The sequence below is a fragment of the Pyrgilauda ruficollis genome, unplaced genomic scaffold, assembly GCF_017590135.1.
Source record: "Pyrgilauda ruficollis isolate IOZ18807 unplaced genomic scaffold, ASM1759013v1 scaffold200, whole genome shotgun sequence".
NCBI lineage: Eukaryota > Metazoa > Chordata > Aves > Passeriformes > Passeridae > Pyrgilauda > Pyrgilauda ruficollis.
The window spans coordinates 353,825-380,351 of record NW_024519208.1 but is presented as its reverse complement, the minus strand read 5'-3'; the positions used below and the strand labels follow the sequence as shown (position 1 = coordinate 380,351).

General features: G+C 50.5%; 1 protein-coding gene across 3 annotated transcripts; it reads right to left on the bottom strand.

Moving 5' to 3' along the window:
• Nucleotides 1-1,022: 1,022 nt before the first annotated feature.
• On the bottom strand, nt 1,023-26,527 carry BTBD2 (BTB domain containing 2). 3 transcript variants are annotated; one of them, XM_041467129.1, is made up of 9 exons: nt 26,398-26,527; nt 17,988-18,107; nt 14,426-14,582; nt 10,685-10,790; nt 9,696-9,893; nt 6,973-7,165; nt 5,324-5,411; nt 4,223-4,369; nt 1,023-3,731 (listed from the first exon to the last, which is right to left on the bottom strand). In XM_041467129.1, exons 2-9 carry the CDS (start codon nt 18,068-18,070, stop codon nt 3,570-3,572), a joined length of 1,134 nt encoding a protein of 377 aa, XP_041323063.1. In that variant the 5' UTR covers nt 18,071-18,107; nt 26,398-26,527; the 3' UTR covers nt 1,023-3,569. The 3 variants fall into 3 exon arrangements, with proteins under 3 accessions (XP_041323063.1, XP_041323065.1, XP_041323064.1); XM_041467131.1 differs by lacking the exon at nt 26,398-26,527 and adding an exon at nt 24,696-24,860; XM_041467130.1 differs by lacking the exons at nt 17,988-18,107; nt 26,398-26,527 and adding an exon at nt 14,098-14,210 and having other exon boundaries at nt 14,426-14,563.

Below are 26,527 nucleotides of genomic sequence, written 5' to 3'. Positions count from 1 at the left end.
ACCAAGTGTACAGGTATGGCATTTCAATTTCTCTGATGCTTCCTGGAAGCCATAGAATTTAGGGGCTTTTTTTTTTAATAAAAACAAAAAAAATAAAATTAAAAAAAAATCTTTAAAACCCAACACATTCTTCTGTGCTTCATTGTGTGGCTCCCAAGGGTGAGGACATTGCCCAAGCACCCCCTCAGCTGTGGGTGGGAGCAGCCCCAGCCCCTCCCTGCCCAGGAGCCTTTCCTGAAGCAGCAGGAGGAAAACCTCTGGGGGACAGGTCAGAGGAACAGCAGCACAGCTGGGCAGCCCTCCCAGGCTCCCGGCAGATGCTCCTGCAAAGCCACCCAGGCTTTTTATTCCTCGAGTGAGGAAGGTGATGGTGCCGGAGGGTAATTCCCAGCTGAGCCCAGTGGTCCAGCAGGGAGCTGGGCTGGGCTGGGCTCCCCCTGCTCCAGGCGCTGCAGGGCCCCGAGGCTGAGCTCCAGCACAGCCTGGAGCCCTGGGAAGCTGCCCCTGGCCCTGGCAGTGCTCCCTCGGGCAAAGGGCAGGGCCCTGGTGAGCAACCGTGGGAGCCGTGCTGGGCACAGGAGCAGAGCCCAGCTCTCATCCCTGCTCCAGCAGCCCCCACAGCCTCTCTGTGCTGGCAATCACAGGCCAGAGGATCTGCCTTCCCCCCCAAGCCTGGACTCCCAAAGGCTGAGGCAGCTTTTGTGCATTTAATTGTCAGAAACCTCCAATTCAGGTTTAAGAAATTCAGTCATGAAGTGACATAACCCAGACCAGAGTGTGCCCAGCCTGTGCCATCCTGCTGCCCTCCCACGACCCCTCAGCCCCTGAGGGTCTGGACTCCCCAGCAGTGATTGCCAGGCTTCAGGAGGCCCGAGGATCTGGCTCATCCCACGCCCCATGGATGGGAAGCTGAGGACCCCCCACCTTCAGCTGGGGGACATGGGCCAGGAGCCAGCTTGGCCAAGATCTCCCCTCCACCATTCCAGCGGCCACCATTCTCCCCCCATCACAAAGAAACTTCATAAAGACAACCTCGATGTCTTTATTGTTTTCCTATTTACAAATCACAAAGCTGGCCAAAAAGCAGAGTGTGAACACGGGACGAGAGCATCGGATACATTCATCAAATAGCACAGGAGCCGGGCTGGGCCCGCTCTGCTGGAAGGTGACGTGGTACAACAGAATGGCTCATACTTCTGGGAACAGGCATGTCCAACAAGGAATTACATTCATCTATCTACAAAAGCCAGAATTGCATCAAACTGCAGAAAAGCCATAAGAACAGAAGTTGCTCAGGTGTAATTCAGAGTTTGATTCCTCTCCCTCTGTGACAGGACAAGCTGCCAGATCTGCCCTGCACAGGGAGGGCAGGAAGGTGGGATTTGGGACGAGAATTTGCGTAACAAAATAATAATGAGAACCGAACTTCCAGGGAACAGCCAGCGGGAGGCTCCCCCTGCAGCTGGGCAGGGCCAGCCCCAGCCCTGCTCTTCCCAGAGCCAAGTGCACAGCTCTGCTTCTCTCAAATTCCAATTATTCCACTATTTCCACCTGTACCCGATGCCCCGAGGTGCAGAACCCAGACCAGAGCCCCTGGGGAAGGTGCAGCCCCAGCACAGGCCCTGGCTGCCAGCAGTGACATTCCCACCCCCTTGGGAGAGGGGTGGTGACAGGAGCAGGCACAGTCACAGACAGCCCGACAACACGGAGCCTGGGCTGTGACTCCATCTCACAGCACTGTTTGCATTGCACAGAGTCGGGTTCAGTCATCAGGTCATGGACCCAGGGTTGGGATTTTTTTCTATTTTTTTTAGTACTGGCCATATTAAAACCATCCCACGTGGAAGCAGGCTGAAAATACACAGCTCACACCATCTCCCTGGAGCACAGAACACACTCTGGGCACCTTTAACAGCTACTGGGGAGGAGATGCAGGGCATTCCCAGGCTGCTGCTGCACGGCTGAGGAGGAGACTCCAGCCAGCACAGCCCCAGGATCCTGGCTGGGACAGCAGGAGGAGGAGGAGAAGCTGTGCTCCAGCCAAGGACAGCCAGGTTTCGACTTCCAGCAGTGAAATCCAGTGGCAGCAGCTGCCCAGAGTGGCAGTGGCTCCGTGTGCTGGAGCAGGAGGTTGGAGAAGGGGCCCTGAGGCAGCACCACCCCAGCCAGTCCCACACAGACTCCGGTGGCTCTGGTCTTTCTGCCAGGTTGAGATTAATTCCAGCTTCCTCTGCAGAGAAGGGGATGAAGAGTCTCGTGGTCTTCACTCGTGGGCAGTGAGGGTGGGGCTGGGTCAGGCAGCCCAGGACCAGCCACCCTCTCTGTGACAGCCACGGGGAAAAGCAGCTGGCCCTGAACACGGGGTATCTTCAAGGTCACCCAGCTCCACAGCTCAACAGGTGATGTTTGTGATCTCCCTCCTGTGCCTGGCCAACAGGCAGTGTGCAAACACACACCAGCACAGAGAATATTCCACCTTTTCCTGAACCATTTGGTAACTCCTTGTCCATCTGCTGCATTATAGGTAACAGGCAGGTGCACATCCAGCCTCTCTTCCTGCTTCCATCAGGGCAGCAGGGACGAGGCAGAAATGCACAGGAACAAAGGGAAACACATGGAAACGTGCATGGAAACTGCAGGAATGCCCAGGAACAGGTGAGGCAGGTGCCCTTCTGCTTCAACTGACAAACCCTGGCACTCTGCAAAGGACAACAACCGGTAACAACAGAGCTGGGGCTGCTCAGGGGTGAGCTGAGCATCACCAGCGCTTGGGATGTGCCAGGGGTGTGGAAGCAGCACCACGGGGACTCAGAACGCAGGAGGAGCTGCCCAGCCAGGCTGCTGCCCCTCACCCTCTGCAGGGAGGTCACCTCGCTGCCACGACTGCCCGAGGTGAAGATTGTCACAGATCGGTGGGAAGAGCAGGAAAATGCCTCAGTCCCGCCACAGGAGCTCAGCTTTGAGGTCTCCAAGCCTGTGTAGTGCTGGAACAGCAAAGCCTCAGGGAAAAGGCCACTTTCCATGACTTTTGAAGGTGGCTCTGTGTGCTGAGGCTGCTGGGAGGGAGGGAAGGTGCTGGACACAGGCTGGCCAAGCCCTGCAGCCTGGCCTGGACTGCTGAGCTGGAGCAGAGCAGAGGCCACCCAGCCCTGACCGAGTCTGCCTGCAGGACCATCTCCTCATGGCAAATGAAACCACAACCAGAGCCACTCGTTGCCTTGTTTCTGACTGGTGGAAAAGCATCTACATTCATTACAGTCCAAAAAACGCACGTTGTTAGATAGGGTTAATCAGGAGGTGAAAAACAACAAGCCACAGACAACCTACAAATGGTACTGGGACACCAGCTGGGCTGCACTGGGACACCAGCTGGGCTGCACTGGGACACCAGCTGGCCTGGCACCTGAGAGCAGCAGCAGCACTAGCACAAGGCAGAACATGAGCTTTGAAATGATTTCACTGTGACCTTTGGCTAGTGTGGCTCCAATTGGTGTGGTCAAACTCAGCCAGAGATTTAGTTTGGGAGGCGACAGGGAAGAGTCGAGTCCAGGGCGGGCTGGGCAGTGGCACTATGTGTAGAAGATGATCTCTGGGATTTGTCCATCCTCCACGGAGGTGCCGTTGTTGTTCCCAGCCGCGTAACAGAACGTAAAGCAGGTTTTGGCTCCCGTTGTTGGTGATTCATGGATCACTTTGCGCAGTCCTTTGGTTCCATAGTGGGAATCTGGACCCTGCAGGGGTCATGGAATACAAGAACAGGTCAGGACCCTGCTGCTGCCCAGGCTCTCTGGTGGCTTTGGAGCTGTGGGGATGTCAGTTTCTCCCTTTTCCTCCTGGATTTGCACCTCAGGTATTCTGAGCTCAATCTCATCTCTGTCAGAACTTAACACTAATTTAACCAGGTCTCAACAGCCACATATGAACTTTTTGAGGCCACCGCAGCAGGCTCTGCATTACACACCTGCAGGACTGACAGCTCAGCTGTCCATACCAAAAAAACCACCCCATCCCCTCCCCAGTGAAACACCTGTTTTGTGCTGTGAGACAAGTCAAAAACCAGCTCTGAATGCTGGGGGTGAACGAGCTCATGGCAGCAGCAGGGCACACACAGACCTTGGAGATTGCACTGGCCTCGAAGGACACAGAGCAAGGCTCAGGTTGCACTGATGACCCACAGCAGATGCCCTCACCTGCCTGCACCTCTCCCCACCCCAGGTGGTACCTTTAGAGTAGCACAGGCTGTGTAGTTGACGTTGGGTAAAATCTCAACAGGCTCCTTGAACATGACCCGGAAGGTGTTGGACGATCCGTCACAGCTGAAGCCAGTGTCATTCTGCCCCAGGACCGTGTTGCTGTCTGTGTGGATGATCTGCAACACAGATCATCCATGAAAGGGTCAGCTTTCATCTGACACTGCCCATGTGAGTGTTCCTGAGCTAGGCTGAGCCCCAGGCACTCCCAGATTGACCAGCCCTATGATGACTGCACTGTCCATTACACGTGTCACCATCAATGCTATGATCACAGAACCACAGAATCCCACGTCTGGGTTGGGATGGATCTTATGGATGATCCATCTCCAACCCTCCTGCCAGGGGCAGGGATGCCACCCACTATCCCAGGTGGATTTAAGCCACATCCTGGACTTGAACTTTCAGGATGAGGCAGCCACAGCTGCTCTGGACCCCTCTGAGTTCACCACAGAGCTGCGGGCTCAGGTCCCAGACAGCCCAGAACGCCCCCTCCTCACCCCCAGGCTGGCAGAGCACTGCAAGCCCACACTGTGCTTAGACCCTTCTTCCCCAAGAGCTCAGGGCAGCAGGATGAGCCCTGACAATCAAGGAAGAAATGCTGACAGCCTGTGCTCATCACACCTGCCCTGTGTGCTGGAGTGACTCTCCTGGGGACAGTCCTCCTCCAGTGACCCACACTGGGGTGGCACACAGGCACCCAGAACAGGCACAGAACAGCATCCACAGGATCCACCTGCTCTTTGGGCAAGATCACAATGGACTTGAGACAACTGAGCCTCTCCCAGCCTGCTCGGGGTGGGAAATCATGCACAGCTGCTTCCCAAACTGCCTCCCAACTGCCCCAAAGCTGGGAGCAGACCTGGGGAGATGCTGCAGTGACGTGTGCAATAAAATCAAGAGCAATAATCCTTCTGATCCCCAGTGCCCCATCTGGCCCTTGCCACATCTGCCAGCCCCCTGCCCAGAGAAACACACACAGTCCCTCTGAACCTTTTTTGTCACAGATTCACTAAAATGTGTTTGTCAGCCCCTAAAACAGCCAGGATTTTTAAGGTAGCAGAGAGAATTACCTGTATATTTACTTGGTAATCCGTTGGCCCGTGTATGGATCCGTATAATCCAAACCCAACTACAAATATCCTTTTGTTTACTGAGAACCTGCAGGAACAGAGCAGGAAAGTCAGTCCAAACCTGCCACTCCTGTATTGCTCCAGTACAAAGCTGATACACAAATATCTCCACTTGGGCTGATTTTACATCTCTGATTTAATCAAACCTACACAGATTTAAGTGCAGCCCTTACTAAGAGGTGAAACCCTGCACAGAAACCATCAGCTGCACACTCACACCTCTGACTGGTCCAGTGGGCTTGTGTGAAACACAAAGCTGCACAATCCCATCCCCAAATTTCAGGGTCCAGGCTCAGGGTCCAGGAAGTGTTTCCAAGTTGTGGCAAAACATCAGCACCCTCAAACGCCCACCAGGCCCAGGCAGGGCAGCCTGGGAGTGTGGAACAGTGCCCACCTCACAGTGCTCTGCCCAGCAAACACCACTGGGTATTCCACTGCTGAGCCTGGGGAATTGTTCATGTGCTGCTGGGTATTTGCTGCATTCCAAATTTACCAAGAGCAGACATAAGGATTCAGTCACTCCTGAGTGCAGGAATCCCTGCTGCCCAAGGAAGAAGGGGAAGGGTATTTACCCCACTACAGCTCCACCTTCTCAGGCAGCAGAAGCCTCAGTGTCTGCCAAGCTGCCAACAGCATTTCTTCATCCGTCCACCAACTCTTTTAGCCCTGTAGTGTTTCCAGAACAAACACCTGGGGCAGCCTGGAAGCCTCAACTCTGCAGCCAGCATGGAATATTCAGTGTTGGAACTGACCCTGATGCTGCAGAGGCTGAACCTGAAGTCAAACCCAAACTCGAAAAGGTCTGTGAGTGTTAGAGGTGGCAGCAGGAAGTGTTTGGAGCTGGCAGCAGTTCCCACTGCCAGGGGGGAATGGACCAGAGGATCTCACCAACATCTCCAGTGCAACAGAATCCTCTTAAAAATTGTGAAGAGTTTCATTGCTGTGAGTCTCCTTCCACCCAAGATGAACACAAAGCAGGAAAGAACCCTAAGGCTTCCTGATTCCCTCCTGTCTTGCTCTTATTTTCTGCCTTGGGAACACAAGCCTTGCAAAGCACCATTTTCCAGCCACACCTGCCAGTCTCTGTCACTGTAACTGAGCTCTGCTGGTTGTCCACGAGCTCAGGTCTGAACAAACTGGGTGTCAGCAGAACTTTACCCCAACCCCTCTCTCCAACAGGAGAGGTTAAGGGGCTTCAAGAAGCCACACTGACACCTGGAACAGGGAACCAACCTGATGGAGGACTGCTCACCTGTCCTCCACAAAGCATGGCAGGGGGACAACTGGTGACAACTCATTTATGTGCCCCTAAGCTGCAGGAAGCCTTTGGGGGGTTATTTCCCTCCCTTTCCAGGGAGGCCTGTGCTGGGAGGCACATTTCCTGGAAACCTTTGCCAACAGAGATGCAAAGTGGCAGCAACATGCAGGTCAGTGCATCAGGGGATGGTTCTGCCCAGCAGAACACCTTCCCTTTGGGGTTTACACGGTGGAAAGTCGGGGTCTAGCACAGAACCTTGAGTGTTTAGAGCTAGAGCAGTGGAAAGCTCAGGAACACGAGTCCAGGGGTGGGAATGGGCGCGAGAGCTGACCTGATCCTGTCACTCGTCCCACTGTACCCCCAGCGGCTCTCCACCTGCTGGAAGCGGCTGATGCTGCACTCCTTGCCCCGCAGGCAGCACCGGGGCCGGTCGATGAACTCCACCCGCGGCTTCGGGTTCACCGTGAAGTGCAGGAACAGGCTCACCACCTCCCGGTCCGTCAGGATCCCCGACTGGGCAGGCCCTGCAGAGGGGAGGGAAGGGGCAGTGCCATCAGCCTTAGGGAACCACAGAGTCCTGGAATGTCCCGTGTCACAGAATCACAGACTAGTTTGAGTTGGAAGGGACCTTAAAACTGATCCAGTGCCACCCTCTACCACGGCAGGGACACCTTCCACTGTCCCAGGCTGCTCCAAGCCCTGTCCAGCCTGGCCTTGGGCACTGCCAGGGATCCAGGGGCAGCCACAGCTGCTCTGGGCAACCAACTCAGTGATGCTAAACTCAGTCTTTGCAAACTACCTGAAGTATTTTCAAAAGTGAAACTGGATAAAATGAGTTTGTTAGCCTAACCCTCAAAAGCTTCTCTACAGCTGTTTGCACAAGGCTATGAACAGAAACAAGACCACTGAGTACTGGGGAAACAACAGCAGTTAAATGCGGTTTAATGTGGGGAGCAAATGCCCACCACTTGTAGGTCCAAAACTACTTGTAGCTGGTTAAATTCAGCATGATGTTACCCAGACATAACCTGGTCCAATGACGCAATGACTCAAGAATTCAAGGAAGTCGACTCCTCAAAGGTAAATGAGCTTCTGGATACTTTGTTCAGCAAAAAATCAGCCCAGTTGATGTGTCTGAACTTATCCTGTGTTGTTGCAACTCACTTCTGCAATGTTTCAAATTACCTGCTCTAAGGGGAGGGAGGGACACATTTGCCAGTTAAAACATCTTCATGCAAAACCCCACGTCTGATACCAGATTATAGAATGAACTGGTGAAACCACTGCTGTAAAATTCCCTCTTTTCTTGGCTTTTGGGAGAGAGGGGTGTGGAGGGAAAAGGTTCGCCTCCTCTGTCTCTGCTGTGATCACCACAGAAATCAGAGTCACTCAGAAACTCAGAGAAAGGACAAAGCTGAAGGAATTCCAAGTCAATTCCTTGTTTGAGGAACAGCTGATCATTGCAGTTCCCCAAGTTTGGGGGTTTTGGTCATCTTTTAGATTGAAGTGGATGAAGAAAACTTAAGAAGTTCTCTTAAAGCACAAAGGTCCAAGTAGGACAGGCAGTTTGTGGCAAACAACATGGGGAGGGGCACTGGCACTCCCAGCTCAAAGCCTTCAACCCAAACATGCCAAAATTAACACTTTCCTTCCAGTGAGAGAATGATACAAGGTCGCAAGGAAGGACTGAAAGAAATGGGATCTGCAGAAAGATGCAAAGATCTCTGCTTCACCGAGCGAGCTCCTTCTGAAGAAATCCACATTCCCTAAGGCCACATCACAGCTGTGACAGGCCAAGCAGAGAGTGGGGACCAAGTCTGAAGTGCAGGTTTTCTCCTTACCAGCAGCCCCCCTCACGTGGGAACAGGGACGTGAAGGACTGAGCAGCTGATGCCAGCACTGCCCTGAGAAGTGACCTGCAAAGGAAGGGGTCAGTGCCCCTGTTTGCTCCTGTGTACACAGCACTGCAGCCTGAAACAAGTTACAGTCTGGAAAATGGCTCCACTGAGTCTTTTTAGCATGAAAACTATTTAAGCCAATTGCCAGCTTCCAATCCCCAGGGAATCCCCAGAGGATGAAGTGAAAGACAACAAGCAATGAAAAGAAAACAAGGCAATCTATAGTCCAAGCTGTGAAATGAGTTAGACATCTCTGTGGATCAAGATCTTAATGTAAACTTGAAAAATACTTTGAGACACAGACTAAACAACACCAATCCTGCAGCTCAAAGAACATTTTCAAAGTTTTTCAGATATGGGGCACTGCTCTGAACAGCATTGGCAAGACAGGGCCAACACCACCACAGGCAGAAGATGGGGAGAAACATCCCCATTTCTCTTTGGGAACAGGCTATGATCAACACCAATTATTTGCAACTCCATTAGCTTTGTGTAGCTTAAACACTCGGGATGGCTGGGAAGGGGAGCAGCTGAAGCCCAGTTTGGATCTTTGCTCTCAGCTGAATGGGACAGTAACCATCCAACCATGCTGTGAGAGCAAACACAGCTGTGATCCCCCTGCTCTTCCCAGGGGAGCACCACAGGCTCTAAAATGAGTGAATGGGCATGGATGAAAATGGCATTCAGACAGTAGATTTTGTAATCACAGAATCACAGAAGAGTGTTGGAAGGGATCTTAAAGATCATCCAGTGCCACCTCTTGCCATAGGCAGGGATCCTTCCACTATCTCAGAGCACTCCAAGCCCTGTCCAGGCTGGCCATGGACACTTCCATGGACGGGGCAGCCACAGCTGCTCTGGGCACCCTCTGCCAGGGCCTCACACCCTTATACTACAGAATTTCCTTCTGTCATCCAGCCTAACCCTACCCTCCTTCAGGAGACCATTACCCCTTGTGCTGTCACTCCAGGCCCCTATGAAATTCTCTTTCCAGCCTCTTAGGGGGAGAATGAGGGAAAATGGGGAGGAATGTGGGGGGAATGTGATATTTAAATCACTACAGCATACACAGAGAAAACTCTTTCGTGTGACCTGACTCTCTGCAGCTGAGGGAAAGCAAAGACCAGGATTGCCAGAAACACCTTTGTTGAGTTACCTGCTGCAAACTCCTCAATAGTCATCAGTGGGAAGCGGATAAGGGAGAGAGCTTTGCCCAGAACCTTCCGCTTGTTCTCTGGAATCACCTGGAGCTGCTGCCGCTGACACTCGGCCTCCGACCAGCGCACCACGGCATTGAACAGGCGAACCTCCCGGATCCCCAGGGTGTCCCTCTCCAGCACTGCCACCAGGGTGTCTGCAGGGCAGGACAACAGGCACAGCTTCAGGCTCTGAACCCCAATCCAGCCCCTTGCACCTGGCCAGGAGTACCCCGTGCACAGCCAAGGTAAAAGAGGAAGCGGCTGAGCCAACAGCATCTCCCAGAAGTGCTGCCTGCAGCCTCTGAGGAAGATTTATCCGCATATTCCATCAGCAAGGAACTCACTGGAGCAGCAGAGACCATTTAATTGGCATGTTAATGCAAGTGCAGGAGGATGAACTGCAACTTGCTTGACGTCAAATTTGGATGAAACAAGCAGCGTGAAAGCCAGAAGGTGACCTGTGCCTTACCTCCACAGCCCATCTCATTAGAAGAAGGTTAAAGCCTGAATTTTAATGTTCATTAACTGTGCCCAGCAAGTTTGGAAACTGCAGACGGTAATTAAAATAGCCAGTCCTTGCTTCCAAAAACACCTTTTCAACTCCAAAACCTGACAAAGACTTGGGGAAGAAAGCCAACTCTACAAAAAAAGGCAAGTTTACACCCACCCAAAACCTGCCAACATCAACAGAGGAAGCGGGCTTTGTGTCATGCCCAGAAAACTCAAGCTGCACCAAAGTAAGCAGATTCCAGGGTATTTCTGCAGGCAAGGCAGCAAACTCTTTGGCAAATTCCCTGTCTCCAGCCACTTTGTGCCAGAGACTATTCAACTGATTGCTCCAGAACAGCCAAGCCACAAGTGCCAGGCATTATTAACCTGTAACAACTTTGGAGACAAGCTGGTTATGAAAGCAGGGAGAGAGAGGGAGGGGTGGAAAAGAGCTTACCCAGGTCAATGTCTGTAAACCCCTCTGCATTGAGGGCATCTGAGGTGTTCTTGTCTATGTTCTCCAGGCACAGGCTGGCCAGCTGGGGCTCATCAAACAGCCGGGCCTAGGCAGGAAAGAGCATCATTAACAGAAAAGGTATTTTAAAGTTTACACTAAGAACCCCCCTTCCCCTCCCACAGCCCATCTTCATTAGCAATACCATGCCTGACTGCACCAGGAATCCACCGGGCCTTTCACAAGCAGTTAAGCATGACAAGGCAAACACTAGAAAATTCTGTGTTTGGCAGCAGCCCTGGTTCAGCTGTGCATGTCTTCAGGCACGTCTTTGTTTTAACATGGGCTGGTGCAAGCACCAATCATGCTCTCCAGCACCACACTGACCCTGTCAGCTCAGAACAGGCAATTTTTACATCATTTTTCTATTTACAAAAAAGCTCTGCCCAGTGACTCCAGGCCTGCTTGCTCTAGGAATAATGCAGAGGGAGCTTATTCTGTAAGAACAGCCACACTGATCTTGTGCATTAGCAAGAAAAAGCTGTAGCAGCAGTGCCTGTGTGTCCTGGGGAGCCCTACAGGGTACACAGCCTGCTTAGTGCATTTCCATGTTTTGCACAGAAACAGCTACTCTAATCCAGTTACCTTAAAGAATTTGTCCCAAAATAGGTTACTATTCCAAGAAAAGCCTTACACAGCCTGAAGAGCTGCTCAGAATTTCTCTGCCCAACTTATGTGAAGTCTTGTAACAATTTTGCTGCCACTTCAGATCACCCAGGACTGCCACGTGTTAGCAGCCCTGTGCCCAGCATAAGCAGAAATGGGTGGAACACACAAAAAACACTAAATGACCTCTTACTTCAGTGCTTTGATTTTGTTGTTTAGGAAGGAACTGCCTTGACTTCACACCTAACAAGAATACACCAGACTTGAACTCGCTGCCACGGGTAAGGTTTAAAACTTGTGTTTTGGGCTTGAATTCCATCACTCAGGAGGTGCCTTCCAGCATCTTCTGCTTCACCCCTGCTTGTGCCACGCAGAGCTCAGCAAGGCCAATCTTTGTGCTGAGACCTCAAGTGCAGGAAGCTGAAACAACAGTTTCTCAGGGTCCAGGGAAACTTCAGCAGTTGTCACCTGCTCCAGGGGCTGGAGGGCTGCCAGTGCCTTTACACTCTTGGCATCAAGAGCTGTGACTGACTCAGACTTTACTACTGTAGTGGCTCTTTGGACACGTGAGGACTTCAGTTACACTCACAGAGCTCTCCCCCACAGCAGCTCCAGGCAAGCTTTATTTCCTTGCTGATCAAAGTGACACTTGGATGTATGTCTGGCATGAAAGAGGATCACAGCTCACTATGAGGCACAATCAGTGAGGAAAGCTGTTTTCCTCTGATATTTCTGCCACTGATCAGCAGTTGCTTGAGACAGACAGTGACACAGCTGCTGGACCTGAGGATTGGGCAGACACACACAAAAGGAGGTATGGGGCTCTACCTGGGATCTCAGATCCATGATCTTAAGACTTTTGGGCAATGTCTTGTACAAGATATATCTCAAGTCTGTAATTTACTGAAGAGGTTGTTGGTTTGATGCAGTGAAAGCAGAAAACAGGTAGGTTTTCACAATGCAGGACCAGAAACAAGAGGGTTGTGAAAAGAGATCCTTTCAGTGAGGTGCACCTAGTCATCAAGATCAGGCACATTTCTCAAGCAAGACCTGCCTCAAACATCTCAGACTTGATACAGAGAAATAGTGAACATAAAACTAGATGGGAATCATCACTGATGATTATACAGCCACAAACAAAAGGCAACAGGAAAGCCTTTCCCCATCTGGCATTTCACCTGTCTCAGTGCCACTGATAGAGTACCAGCCAGTATTTTGGTTTTGGCACCTGAAACACAAGGATACTTTCCTCCTTTGCCAAAGAAGGACCTTTGTGACCTGTAAGGAAGTCACCATAAACCTAAATATTACCTTGCCAAAATTACAAACTCAAGTGCAGAGACACAGGAAACCACAAAAAAATCTCTGCATATGGAATACCACCAAAAGCCAACACCTCTAACCCACCATTGAGCAATGGCTAGCCTTAGGTGCCTCCCCAAAACTTCAGTCTACGGGAAAGATATGCTCCCAGCTCCTGGCTAACAGCTCCTGATCTTTCAGAGTGCAACTGCTGAACCCAAAGAACAGGAAAGCTGCAACCAAGGAGCTGCAACTGTCCCACCATGCATCAGATGGAGCAGAGATTTGGCTGCCATCGCCCAATCAAGAGCCTTCAAGTCCTGAATCTCCTCTGGGAAGTGCAGTGTGGATCTCCCCCTGTCTCAGGGGCTGCCTCATCTGTTCATGGCATGTGGAAAAGGGCCAAGTTAATGAGGATGTGTGAAGAAGCCATGGAGTGTTGCAGCAGTAGTTGAACCTAAGCAGTGACACGTGTCTACGAACAGCAGTGTGACATGGAATTACTTTGAGAAATGATCCAAATATTTAAACTAAAAAAAAAAATCCCAGCCTAATCCTGAGCAAAGAGCTCAGCAGTGACTGCTTCAGGCCAGCACTGCTTCAATATCTGCACAACTGCTGGTGTAGCCACTGCCACCCACTTGGTACCTACAGCCAGAGCCTGAGAGACGCCTGTACTCCTGACAAGGGGGAAAAGTCCAGCAGACTGGAATGCTGGGTGAGGCAGGCAATCCCTCAGAGCCAGGCCACCTTAGGGTGCTGGTTCCCAACTCAGTGCAGCTGGGAAACTCCTCTGCAAGCTCTATTTAACATCAGACATCACAGCAGCTTTCCTGAGCTGGCTGATCAGAAATATCCCTCCAGAGCCACTCCAGTCTGCTCATTCCCTAAAGGAAAGAAAGTCACAGAAAGCCAGTGTGTTTCTTATTCCTACAGCACCCAGAACAGGATGTCCCTGGCAGTGCCAGACTCCACCACACAGATAACAGCACTGTGGATGTCACCAGTATGGCATCAGCTGTCTGAGAAAGAGTGACAGGGACCAGAGAAGATAGGGCTGGGAAACGGGGATGAGTGATGCTCATTTAATCAACCTGGACACAAAGTCTGATCTTTTCCAAACTAAGCAGAAGTTGTAAACACTGTCTCCTACTTTGCTGCTTCAAGAGTCAAGAGGAAGGCGGAGGAGCACAACCCTCAGAGACTGGACCAGACCCAGGGCCAAATAACAGCTGCTCTGACACTCTGGGTCTGTGAGCCTTCAGTGCAGGTGGTGGAGCTGGAACAGGCTGAGGAAGAGAGCATCTTGCTCCTCTCCCAGGAAAATAAACCAATGCACTCATGAAAAGGTTTCCTTTCACCCCCACTTCAGGAAAAGTATTGCACAAAAGTCCTTCAAGGAATGGCTGAGCAGCCAGACACAGCACTGAGAGAAAGCTCAGCATTACCAGTCCTGATTCTGTAACACACGGAAATCCTCTCATTCCACTTTTCTTCTTGGCAGATGAAATCTTTCCACCCTGTTAACTCCATCCCCAGCTCACACTCTGGAAGGAATCACCTGCCACAGTGAAACAGAAAGATCTGAAACAGCAGCAACATTTGCTGTATATTGTTCTCTGTAAGAACCTGCTCAGCAGCGCTGGACTCCTGTGAGGAAGAATTCAAAACGACCCAGAGCTGCTCCACTTTGGATGATCAACTCTGGAACACCCAGAAAATTCCCGTTTTCTGACTGTGCTGGACCCTGCTGAAGGCAGATGATCACAGACTCACCTGAGTTAATAGCATGAATGCATTGTCTGCTCTGAGGTTTTTTTTAAGAAACTCCACACAATGAGCTTCAAGGGCTGGAACTGCATATTTCTTAGCTGTGTAAAGTGTTGTCATAACAGTCTCTGGTCCAATCTGAACTTCGTCTGAGTAAAGAAATCTGAAAACATGCAAACAAACATTGCTGTGGTGAATTAAGATAACAGGGTAAAACCCCTTCAATTCAGAGAAAACATGTTTGTGCCTCTGCCTGTCATCCTGGTCCATTTCCTCTACTGGAGAGATAGAAGGGTTTTCACATCCTTTCCACTGACTCTGGTTTACCAAGATTTTTTTTTTTTAGCAGACATTTTACAGTTTAACAGCTGGGATTTCCACTGAAGCAGCTCAATCTGCCTTGCATCTCACCATCAGTGAGCTCTTAGCCTACCACTTATACCAGGCTAAAACAGTCTCTGGCCAAGATACTGTTAAAATTCATATTTTTGGCTGTTCAGTTAGAATAAACAACGACAAAGATTCAATCTTGTCTGCAGCCCTCCGAAGAGAAACTCCATTTTATACTACTAATTCAGAAGTGCTGAGAAGCACTCAGACATATCCATCCACTGCACATGAGGTGCTTTACCCACACTCCCCTTTCTCGTCTCTTCACTTCACAGATTGAACTGTTTCATTTCATGACACAGATGTTTAGCTCACAATGTAACTTCAGCATCAAGCAAGTTAACTGCAGTGAAAAACAAGGACTGCCACGCTGCAGCAAAGCACCAGCCTTCACTGTTAGGCCAAAACAAGGAAGCACATTCATGATCTGAAAAACAAAGGAAACCTGACTGAGCCCCCTAATACCTGAACTCACTGGCCAGAGACAGCAGGAACTGAGAGGCTGAGCTCAGTAAAACTTGTGATGCACTGCTGTTAGTCCTTACCACAGAATTCCACAATGGTTTGCCTTGGAAGGGATCTTAAAGACTGTCTTGTTCCAGCCCCTGCCATGGGCACAGACACCTTCCACACCTTCCAAAGCCTGCCCAGCCTGGCCTTGGGCACTGCCAGGGATCCAGGGGCAGCCACAGCTGCTCTGGGCACCCTGTGCCAGGGCCTGCCCACCCTGCCAGGGAACAATTCCTGCCCAATATCCCATCCAGCCGTGCCCTCTGGCAGTGGGAGCCATTCCCTGTGTCCTGTCCCTCCATCCCTTGTCTCCAGTCCCTCTCCAGCTCTCCTGGAGTCCCTTTAGGCCCTGGAGGGGGCTCTGAGCTCTTCCCAGAGCCTTTCTTCTCCAGGCTGAACAGCTCATGTAGAGTTTTTTTTACGCTATCTCCTTTAACCAGTGGAGCACTTGCCAGTCAGGATCTCAAGGACACCAAGCACACAGATGCAATATTGTGTTAACTGTGCTTGGCATTCCTATTCCATGGGATATTTTGGAAACTCCAGCAATGTTTTGCTCTGCATTCCTCTGAAGGGGACACAGCAGCAGGTTGTGTGGCTGCTATTCCTGGAAGCTTCATGCAGCAGCAGGGCTCTTCCAGGGGATGCCAGGCAGCATTCCCATCTGCAGCAGAGGAGCTCCTGCTCCTCCAGCTAGAGAAGACCATGATGCCATTCAGGGAAGCATCAACAGTGTGATCCACGGGCAGGGAAGCACTCTCACTGCTGAAAGCAGGCTTTTGTCCTGCCCCAGGGCATTTGTCAATAGCAGCATCATGCCACAGGTTAATCAGTGTATTTTGCACACACCCCTTCTCAGCCCCATTTGCACTGAGCAATCCTTTCTATTCCAAGATTAAAAGAACACAGTGGCTCTAAAAACAATTATTTGTTTACTCCAGTGACTGTGTCAGTATTTCTATTTACCACAGTCCAGTGTGTGCTAAGAGAAACAACAAGAGTGAAAAAACTGTGATACTGTGAAAAAACACAGTATCAATTTAAAAGAACATTTAGACTGTAAACCCAGACAATGTGTTCTCATCTTTTGGTTAACATAATAATAATAACGAAAAAGAATCTTTTACACAATTACAGCAGACCTATTAAAGGTCACTAGCCCACAAACTCCATCACAATCCAGCACCCAGATGGGACCTTCTGCAGAACATTCAGGATGGGCACTTTGTCCCGGGATAAGCTCCTGATCCTACAGCATTAGATCATGGCTTGGACCAAGTCCAGAGACATATGTAAGGATCAGCTGTCATTCCAGATCAGTGTTTGGAGGCACTGGTTTTACTCCAGGAACTCACACCACATAGTTGGTCACCTCTCTCCTGGAAAGCAGCACCCAAACTTCCTCTGGCACATTTAAGCTCTGAGCATTTTAAAAGCAATTTAAAAATTAATTTCTAGATTTAAGCACCCAAGATGTCGCTGGACCATGGGCACAGCTCAGAAGCACTGAGGTAATCCACCAACGACTTCTTCCATTAAAAAATGTAAATATTTATGTTGAAATCCACCTAAACTCATCACTTTGTCTTTTGAGATGATGGGTCTCTTCTGAAATCGCTCTGTTTAATCAAGTGCTGAAATCCCACCACTGGAAGGGAAATATCAGGATTTTTGCCTCTAATTCACTGGATATTTGGGCCTCACATAGATTTAAAGATAGTTACAAGCTCTGCACTCCAGAGAGATCCACATGGCTGATAGGCACACACCAATTAGAGGGATTCCCCACGTGCTGGTGTCTGCTTTAAAGCGAGCCAAAGGGGAAGGGGCTCGGGGCTCCCAATTATTTCTGGCCTTTCATTCTAGCCCAGATCAATTTTAAAATATTCCAAGACAGCACAGGCACAACCAAAGCACTTTCTGAAGGTAAAGCAAAAAGTGTGCCAGAGCTATATATAGTGACTGCTCCCAGTAGGAAGCAAGTGGAGAACATGTCAAGAGCACAGGACTGGAAACCCCTGGAAGTAGGTTACAGAAATCCTATAGAAACAGGACAATGACTTTCCAGCATCCATTCAGGATTGCTGCTGGATGTTGCACAGCACCAGCCGAGCTTAAAGGAATTGGTGAATAGGATGTTACAGCCCCTTCCTCCTCCTCCTCCAGCACACAGACTTGCAACACACACTGGAAATGTAAATTCAAACCCAGCTCTCCAAAAGGATAAAACCCACACAAAGGCTGATACCACATGGAATGGCAGAGATTTATTACACACCCCTGCTTACCTGTTACAACTTGCTCATGATCTAAACCAGCTCCAAGTGTTTGTAACTTACAGAGTTTTCAAAAGATCACTTTTCCCCTCTTCTCTCAAAGAGCATCAGGATTAAACAAAACCAATTAGTGAATAAGCTATAACACAATGGCCAATATTATACATATATATATATAATTTTTTTAATGCAGTAGCTGCAGTAGACTTTTGCCCAAGAAAACAGGGATTTCACACCAGCATTTAAATACCATTGAACAGATCAAAGAGGCATTTCATTTTGGAAGTTAACAATCTCTGCTCTACAAATACTTCCCTGCTTTCATTAAAAACATTTTTTTGCTACACTAAATCTGTGCATCCCAGTTATCCTGTGCTTTAGAAGCAGCTTACTTGAGCAGAGCTAGGAAGGCAGCAGGCTCCACGTCAGGCAGCTCAATCTCTGTGGAGGTTGTGGCCATCCCACCATTAAACATTGCATCGAAGACAGCGCTGCCCACGGCCAGCACGAACCTAACGTGGAAAAAACAAACATGCAAATAAAACCTTATGTTAAATCATATTTATATTCCAAAACAATCCCAGGCTGGTTGCTAATCCCCAAAGCCACCCTCAGGGAAGGCAAATCGTTTGTGAAGTTAAAGCAAAGGTGTTTTGCAAGAGCAGGGAGGGTCAGGCTTGCTGCTCCTTAACTGCAAAGCACCAAAGCTGCAAGGAACTTCCTTCTGAGCCCTGTCCTGGCATACAGCACAGGAATGGTTCCCCAAAGGCCAGATTTTGGGAATTATGGAATAGAATACACATGCTTTGTAAAGCTCCTGTAGGAGCCTATGTATCATCCCAACGTTGAGAAGCAAAGAAACAGCAGAGCTAAGGAATTCAAGCTCTTCCAGTAAACAGCCCAAGTCTTGCTGCAATTCCCCACAGTCATCTATTGGAAACACTTATGGAAAACCTGCACTACCCACAGGCCCAGGCACACATCTTTGGTGATGGCAGAGCAAGCTCCCAAAACACAAAACTGCACCAGCAGCAGCACCAGGAGCTGCAGACCCCAAGCCTGGCACGGGAGCTGCCCTCCACATGTTGCTGAGAGCTTCCATGGACAACCTGCTCTGGGCTCAGGCCAGAGGGAAGAACAAACCTCCCTCAGAGCAATCCAGCACAGAGAGGTGCACACAAACCTCAGCACTGCTGGGAACTTACATGGTAATACTGGCACAGAGAAGGATGTTATCAGCTCTAAAGAGACTGAAAGCAGGAACTCACACAAAACAGGTTTGACACCAAAAATCATGTCCCAGCACTCTCACGCAAACAAGATGATCCCCCCCAACAGACACTTCCTGTTTAGGACGAGGCCCAGGCCTGGGCTGCTGAAGGGTCTGTGTATATTTAAGCTGCTAAGTACCTGCCTCAGGACTTAGAAAGCCATTTTGAAAACTTTCTTGTTCAAAAATGCAGAGGTGAGCTTTTACCATGAAGGATTCCTGTGTCTGCCACCATGCAGCTCCCTGAAGTTAAACTGAAGGTCACAACTCAGCACAGAAGGGAAGCAGAGCAGCCCAGGCTGCAGGAGATGACTACACTCACTTCTCTACCAACCAGGAAAAGGAAAAAGCTGGAATATTCCAGGTTCTTACTGCAGTGGTTTGATGCACTCTTCCAGAGAAGCAGCAAGAACTGCAGGCAGAAATCCATACAAGACAGCAGGCATGGAGCAGAAACCTCCAGCCCAAGGAAAGTCCAACACTACGGGGGAATTTCAGTCAGATTTAACAGGAAATTTCCTTTTAAAAGTAGAAAATTTCCATTTAAACAATGTTTTCATTTTCTCGCTTTTCCCTCCCCTCCCATCCAGAGGAGGCTTCCCAGGGATACAATGGAGTGAAGCTCCATGGATGTGCCAGGCTCATTTGCTGTGACAGAGTTTGGCTGACGGGCTGGCTCATTGTTCCTGATGGGCTCAGGGAGCTCGGGACAAACCACAGTGGTTACAAAAAAGTACACACATGCATATTTCTGTCAAACCATTTTCAAGAAAAATGTCAAGAACAAATAAAAACCTTCCTCACAATACCAGAATTGCCAGATGAAACAAAAATCCTTGTTCCTCCAAAAGCAGCGATGGTGGCAAAACAATTGCCGGCTTTGTCTGATACTAAAAATTAACATATATTAATTGCACTCTCAAATTTTCATTCTCACAGCCAGCACAGTATAGGTCCTCAATGAGCAAGAGCCTTCAGAAGCTGTTTGAAAAGGGCATTCATTTAAAAAAACTCTCAGATGTTTGCTTCCATTTCAGTTGGGGACAAATCAGTCAGATTTTGTAAATTGCTGAGCCCTAATAGGATCTCAGGAGGTGCCAGAGAAACACAGGACTCCACATTTGAAGTTCTCTTAAAACACTAAGAGAACATAATTAACATAAGAAAATCCCTCTCTCTCTCTCCAGTGTTTTATTAAGCTACTCTAAAGACACTCCAGGAAAAGCAGGGATGATCACCACTCCTCCTACACCATCCACCAGCTTCCCCCAGCCATGCAGGAGGAAGAGATGGGGTTTGTTTCAGATGGGAAAATCCAACAGAGCGTTATTTTTAAACACTTTTGTGGCCAAAACAGAGTGGACTACTGAAAGGAGGCAGAGAAATAAGCAGAAACAGAACTAAAGAATTTAGAAAGCAACACCCGATTTCTCCTTATTCCCTCTGCACCAGGAAGAGCCAAAGTAAACTCACTGTCAGCAGTAAGAGTCACAGGAACTTCCTTGAGGTTAATTTGTCTTCAAAAGGATCCAAAGCTGACTAAGGGCCCTTGAAGGCCTGCAAGAAAATGTCTTTCCTTCTGCTATTTTGTTTCCTATCACAACTTTCACTGCTTCATGCTCACCTTGGCACCACTTGTTACCTGGTTTCATCTGCACACCCACCACTGCTGCTCCCTTTCTAGGCACTACAATAATACCAATAACAAAAGAAACCACTCAAAACCCACAACTACCCCACTGCTGCTGAACAGCTCCCTCCTCCATCTGCACACTGCAGAGAAACCTTAAAATATCTATTCTAGAAGAGCTGGCACAGGAACACAGCAAAACATGACGTGCTGGAGCTCAGTGATACCAGAGGTGATGAGAAGCTGCTGCTGCTGATGGTGTGCTGGCAGCAGAGGGTGCAGACCCCAGGTGAAAGGAGCAGGAAGCAGGAGCAGCCCTGCACAGGAGCTGGAGCCATGGGACATAGGAACTGGGAGTGAATACATGCCCGAGAAAAGACAGGATGGGCTCAGAAGAGACTCCTGGAAACAACAGCCAGAATCTTGCTCAGGCTGTCCCCAAGCTGTAGGTCTCCCAGGCTGAAGCACACACAGGGTTGCATCCTCACATGCTTGCCCTGCTCACTCTTGGGCCCTGTTTTCTGGCCAGTTAACAAGTTTAATTATGACACCCATGCAGTTCCTGGCTGATGAGGTTTAGACATTTCTAATCCCATTGATACCGTGCTCAATGAAGCAGATCTGGAAAAAGACAAAAAAACCTTCCCTCTTACTGCTGGGTCTAATCAATGTGTTGACCTTGGCCATGCTGGTGCCATGAAGCTTCGAGGTAGCTGCTTCGCCTGGCCTTGACATCAAAAAAACAAAAAAATTAAGGCCATCCCATCTTCTTCATGGCTGATTCAGCAGCAACAGGGAATGAGCTGAAGGCTCAGAGACAGGGCCTGCTTCAAGGCAGGCAAGGAACTTCCACAGGAGTCTGGAGTCTCCTCCAGGTGGGAAAAACCTAATCTTCTCAGGGCTGCAGATACTTGGACAGGTGACCCTTCAGTCAAACCCATTTACACCTTTTATCTACAAACTGGGCTCTCACACACAAAACGAATGTTTGCTTTTAGCTGCTCTGTGAGGTTTCTTTTGTCTGTTTCTGTGGCTTGATACGAACTGCTGAGCCACAGAATCCCACAATGGTTGGGGTAGGAAGGGACCTCAAAGCCCATCCAGTGCCACCCCTGCCATGGCAGGGACACCTCCCACTGTCCCAGGCTGCTCCCAGCCCTGCCCAGCCTGGCCTTGGGCACTGCCAGGGATCCAGGGGCAGCCACAGCTGCTCTGGGCACCCTGTGCCAGGGCCTGCCCACCCTCACAAGGAAGAATTCCTTCCTGACACCTAATCTAAATCTCCCCTCCTTTCAGACTGAGGCCATTAACTGAATTTTCCAGGCACACTCAGAAACACACCTGAACCTACAGCTCTGTCAGAAACCTCTTCTGACACCAGCACCTGTAGACAACATCACCTGTGCTCACTGGGCACACACCACTTCATTACCTCAACCTACAAACCCTCCACATTCTGTCAGCTCCATCCAGGAGAAGACTGACCAGGAATCACCTGCACCATCACTTCCAGCTCCCACAGGGCTGTATCTCGTGGATTATTTGTGCTTCTCAGTCTGCTGCCAAAGCCATTCCCAGCACACCATGAAGTCATATTGAGGATGACAGGCAGGATGCTGCAGACCACTCCTCAAAGCACCACAAGGAGCTGTCCAAGAACACTATTTAGGAGTTGCTCCTCCCGTAATCATACTTGGCACCTGGCTTGGTCTGAAAATTTACACAATTTAACCAGACTGCAGAAATACTTACCTGGGAGCTGTGCACTGTTGTGCCAGGGGTGGTTTAGATTAGATATTAGGGAAAATTTCTTTACAGGAAAAGTTGTAAAACATTGGAATGGGCTGCTCAGAGGGGTGGTGGAGTTACCATCCCTGGAAGCATTCAAAAAACCTGTGGATGTGGCACCTGGGGACATGGTTTAGTGGTGAATGTAGTGGTCCTGGACTGATGATTGGACTTGATGATCTTAAAGGTGTTTTCTAGGATTAATAACTACGTGAGTTTATGATTTCAGACATCTGACAAAGCACCAACATCTGCCATGGTCACTGAGGCAAAACAGCACCCCGATAATTGAACCCATGGCTGCTTTGCAACTCAATTCTAACACAAAGTGTCTTCTGCTGTTGAGCTGCTGTGGGAGAACTGAGCACAGAAGGGGTCTGGGTGGTTTTATTTTAGGCTCTCTTATTTCTGAAATAACCGCAGTACTTAATGAATCACCAGGATATCCCAACTGCAACATCACACGGACAAGTTTTACTAAAATCTCTAGAATCCTTAGGTGGGATGTCGCACCATGACACACTCCATTCTATCTTTGCCACCCAGAGCACCAGATGAATTTCATAGCAATTAAGGAGCATGTCACATCAGGGACAATTTTCTTTTTTTTCCAAAGCTTCATTTATTTTCCATTTATTTCTGGGCTGAACATCACCCGTCCCCACCCAGCAAGCCTAGTTCTCAAGATAGGACCAAGCTTACCCAAATACTAATTAAGCTTCAAATCATAAGAGAGCAAAGCTGACACCCTAAACACTAAAACCAGCCTAGAACAAGTGTGGTTTGTTCTAAAAATGAGAGAAAAGGGGGAAAATCTGAAGGGGGAACTTCCAGTAACGTGAGCACTTAGGAGAAAAGCAATAGTTGGAAACTGTTTGGAGCAAGGCTCCCTTTGCCAAGCACCACTTCCAGGCGCACCAAGGAACCTCCCCCACCCAATTAAAGTTGGTTCCATCTCTGAGCTCTTCCCTGGGAGGTCCTTCCCGGGGTAGGAGGAAGAGGGTGGCACACATGGATTCACTGGAGCTCCCCCAAGGAACCAGCTGAATGTCAATCAGCCACATCAGATCTGCATCATCCAGGTGGAGGCGATTCCCAGCGCCTCTGAGCTGCAAATTCTTAAATGGCAGCTCAGCCTTAAGCATTAACCTCCAGGGGTTATTCAGGCCCAGGTGTCATTCTCAACACAGCTCTTCATGGTAGTGGATTAACCCCCAAAACATAGGGCTACAGAAGAGTCAATAATGGTAATTTTAAAATTAAAATGTTCCACCTGAAATTTCTATCATGTTCCTAAATGTTCCTTCATTTCTATCCCCAGAGTTCTCACAGATTTTGGTGATCCCTGTCAGCAGGGATTAGACAGATGAGGGAGACTATTCCCCCCCTCCTCTGCTTCCCACCAAACCAAGGGTTACTTCCAAGCGAGACCCAGGGATGTGGGGTTTTCCATGCTGTGTCTGACCCAGTCACACCATCCCTCTGGGTAAAACACTCTCACCCAAACCCTGGATACATCCCAGGCTGCTGACCCTGAAGAGAGGCATGACACTGACGCAAGGCTGGGAGAGATCTGGGGCAGCACTGACTGACCACAGTGGGGGTCCCGTTCTCAGGACGTGACCCTGAGGAGGGGGTGAAATGTGGGGTGCAGTTATGTGACCTCTTTTTCTCTCCTCACAGAGGAGGTGCAGCAGCCCAAACCCTGCACCCCTGTACCCCACTCGATGGCACATCACCACCCGAGGCTGGCTTCCAGGGCCATCTCTGAGGGGCAGTTTGGGGATGAGGGGCCATCCCTGATGGAGACCAAAGGGATCATCTCTGAAGAGGATGAAGGGCCATCCCTGAGGAACTGTTCTGAGAATAAGGAGGCATTCCCTGAGGAGCAATCACTGAGGGGCAGTTTTGGGGGATAAGGGGACAGTTCCCTGAGGAGAAACACGAGGGAGCAAAGGGAGCAATCAGCGAGAAGCAGTTTTGGGGGATAAGGGAGTGATTCCCTGAGGAACAACATAGAGGGGTGAGGAGAGCAATCTCTGATGGGAAGTGAGGGGGATAAGGATGCAGTGCCCCGAGGGAATACGTGAGCAATTCCCTCAGAGAATAATGGGGGGGAAAGAGGAGCCATCCTCGAAGGGCAATTTGGGGGTTGAGGGGCTGACCCCTGACAGGAGGAGGAGCGATGCCTGAGGGGCACTTTTGCCAAATAAACGGGCGATTCCCTTTATCAGGGTGGGTAGAGTGAGGGGACGCCCCCAGGCCCAACGGGCCGGCCTCCACGACCCTCCCGAAGCCCGGGACCCGCGGCCACCCCGGGGGGCCATGGGGATGGCTGGCTGCCCCCTCACCCCTCATCCCTCCCGCATTCCCGGCTCCCCACGCGTGGGATCCCCGCGCCCCCCGCCCCACCTGTGCGCCGGGATGCGCTGGGAGCCGCGGCCCTTCCCCACCAGGAAGTGCACGTCGCTGAGCACCTCGTTGTTGAAGAGGAACGCGAACCGCTCCTGCACCGTCGGCTTCGTCGCCTGCCAGTTGTACACCGGCTCCCGCTGCAGCGCCGAGGCGGCGGCGGGGCGGGGAGAGGGCGTGGGGCGGCGGGCGGGGCCGGCACGGAGGGGGAGGATGGAGGGCGATGCGAGGGGGAGTGAGGGGGTGATATCTAAGGGGATGATTCCTGAGGGGGAGATCCTTGAGGAGAATGAGGGTCCATCCCTGAGGAGCACTTTTGGAGATGAGGGGGCGATCCCTGAGGAGGCTAAGGGACGATCCCTGAGGGGCTCTTTTTAGGGTAGCGGGGCCTTTCCCTGACGAGCAGCAGAGGGGAGCAATCCCTGAAGGGCACTTTTGGGGCAAGAGGGGATGAGACCCTAAGGAACCAATGTGGAGGAATGAGAGAGGCAATTTTGGTGGGCGATCCCTGGGGACAGTTTGGGGGATGAGGGAGAATAAGGGAATGATCCCTGAAGGGCTGATCCCTGAAAAGGATGGGGAGTATCCCTGAGGGGCAGTCTGGGGGGAAAAGGGGGTGACCCTTGAGGAGTGAGGGTCAGTCCCTGAGAGACAGTTTTGGGAATGAGGGGGTGATCCCTGAGGGGGAATAAAGGGATGATCCATGAGGGAGTAATCCCTGAAGATGATGGGGAGCCCAACCTGAGGGACAGTTTTGAGGATAAGGGAGCATTTCCCTGAGCAGCAACGAAGAGGGGGCAGCAAGAGGAGCAATCCTTGAGGGGCAGTTTTGGCGATGAGGGGGTGATCCCTGAGGGGGAATAAAGGGATGATCCATGAGGGAGTAATCCCTGAAGATGATGGGGAGCCCAACCTGAGGGACAGTTTTGAGGATAAGGGAGCATTTCCCTGAGGAGCAACATGGAGAGGGTGGCAAGAGGAGAATCCTTGAAGGCAGTTTTGGGGATGAGGGAGTGATCCCTGAGGAGGATGAGAGCACATCCCTAGGGTGAAAGGAGGAGGAGCAAGGAAATGGGAGTGATTTCCCGAGGAGCAATGAGGGTGTCAGGGGGTGAGGGAAGCAGTCCCTGAGGGGCAGTTTTGAGGGATAAGGTTCCCTGAGGAACAGTGTGGGGGAGTGACAGAAGCAATCCCTCAGAACCAGTTTGGAGATAATGGCGATTCCCTGAGGAGCAATGTGAGGGGGTCAAAGGGGAGCTGTTTCTGAGGGGCAATTTTGAGGGTTAAGGGGAGCATCCTGTGAAAGGGGTTATTCTGAGGAGGATGAGGGAGCCCAGAGAGCACTTTGTGAAGGGATGAGAAATGGGGGGGGGCAATTGACAGAGAAGAGGTTGAGAGTTAAGGGGCTGAAGGGGATCAGTGCTGGGGGTGAGGAGCCAGGGACGTTTGGGCCATGTGGAGGTGAAGGTGAATTGGGGGTTTTCCTTTCATGACCTCACACACCAGCCATTCCTCTGCAGCAGACCCAGGCCTCCAGCATCCCCAGGCCCCTGCTTCCTGCCCAGCAATTCCTCACAATAATCAGAGTTACTGGCTGCTGCAGCTAACACAGGCCTGGAGCACCACAGGACACCACATTACCAGGCCCACCACAGGTATTACCCTGCACAAACCCAGGAGCCACAGCACCCTGATCCCTCACCTGGTTGTGCCCTGCTGCTCTTGCTGGACCTGCTCAGCCAGAAACCACTGGCCAGTGTTGTCCCCACCGATGGCATCTCCTCACCAGGCAGCACGAGGTGGAGATGGTGCAGGGGCAGGAGCCGGCTGCA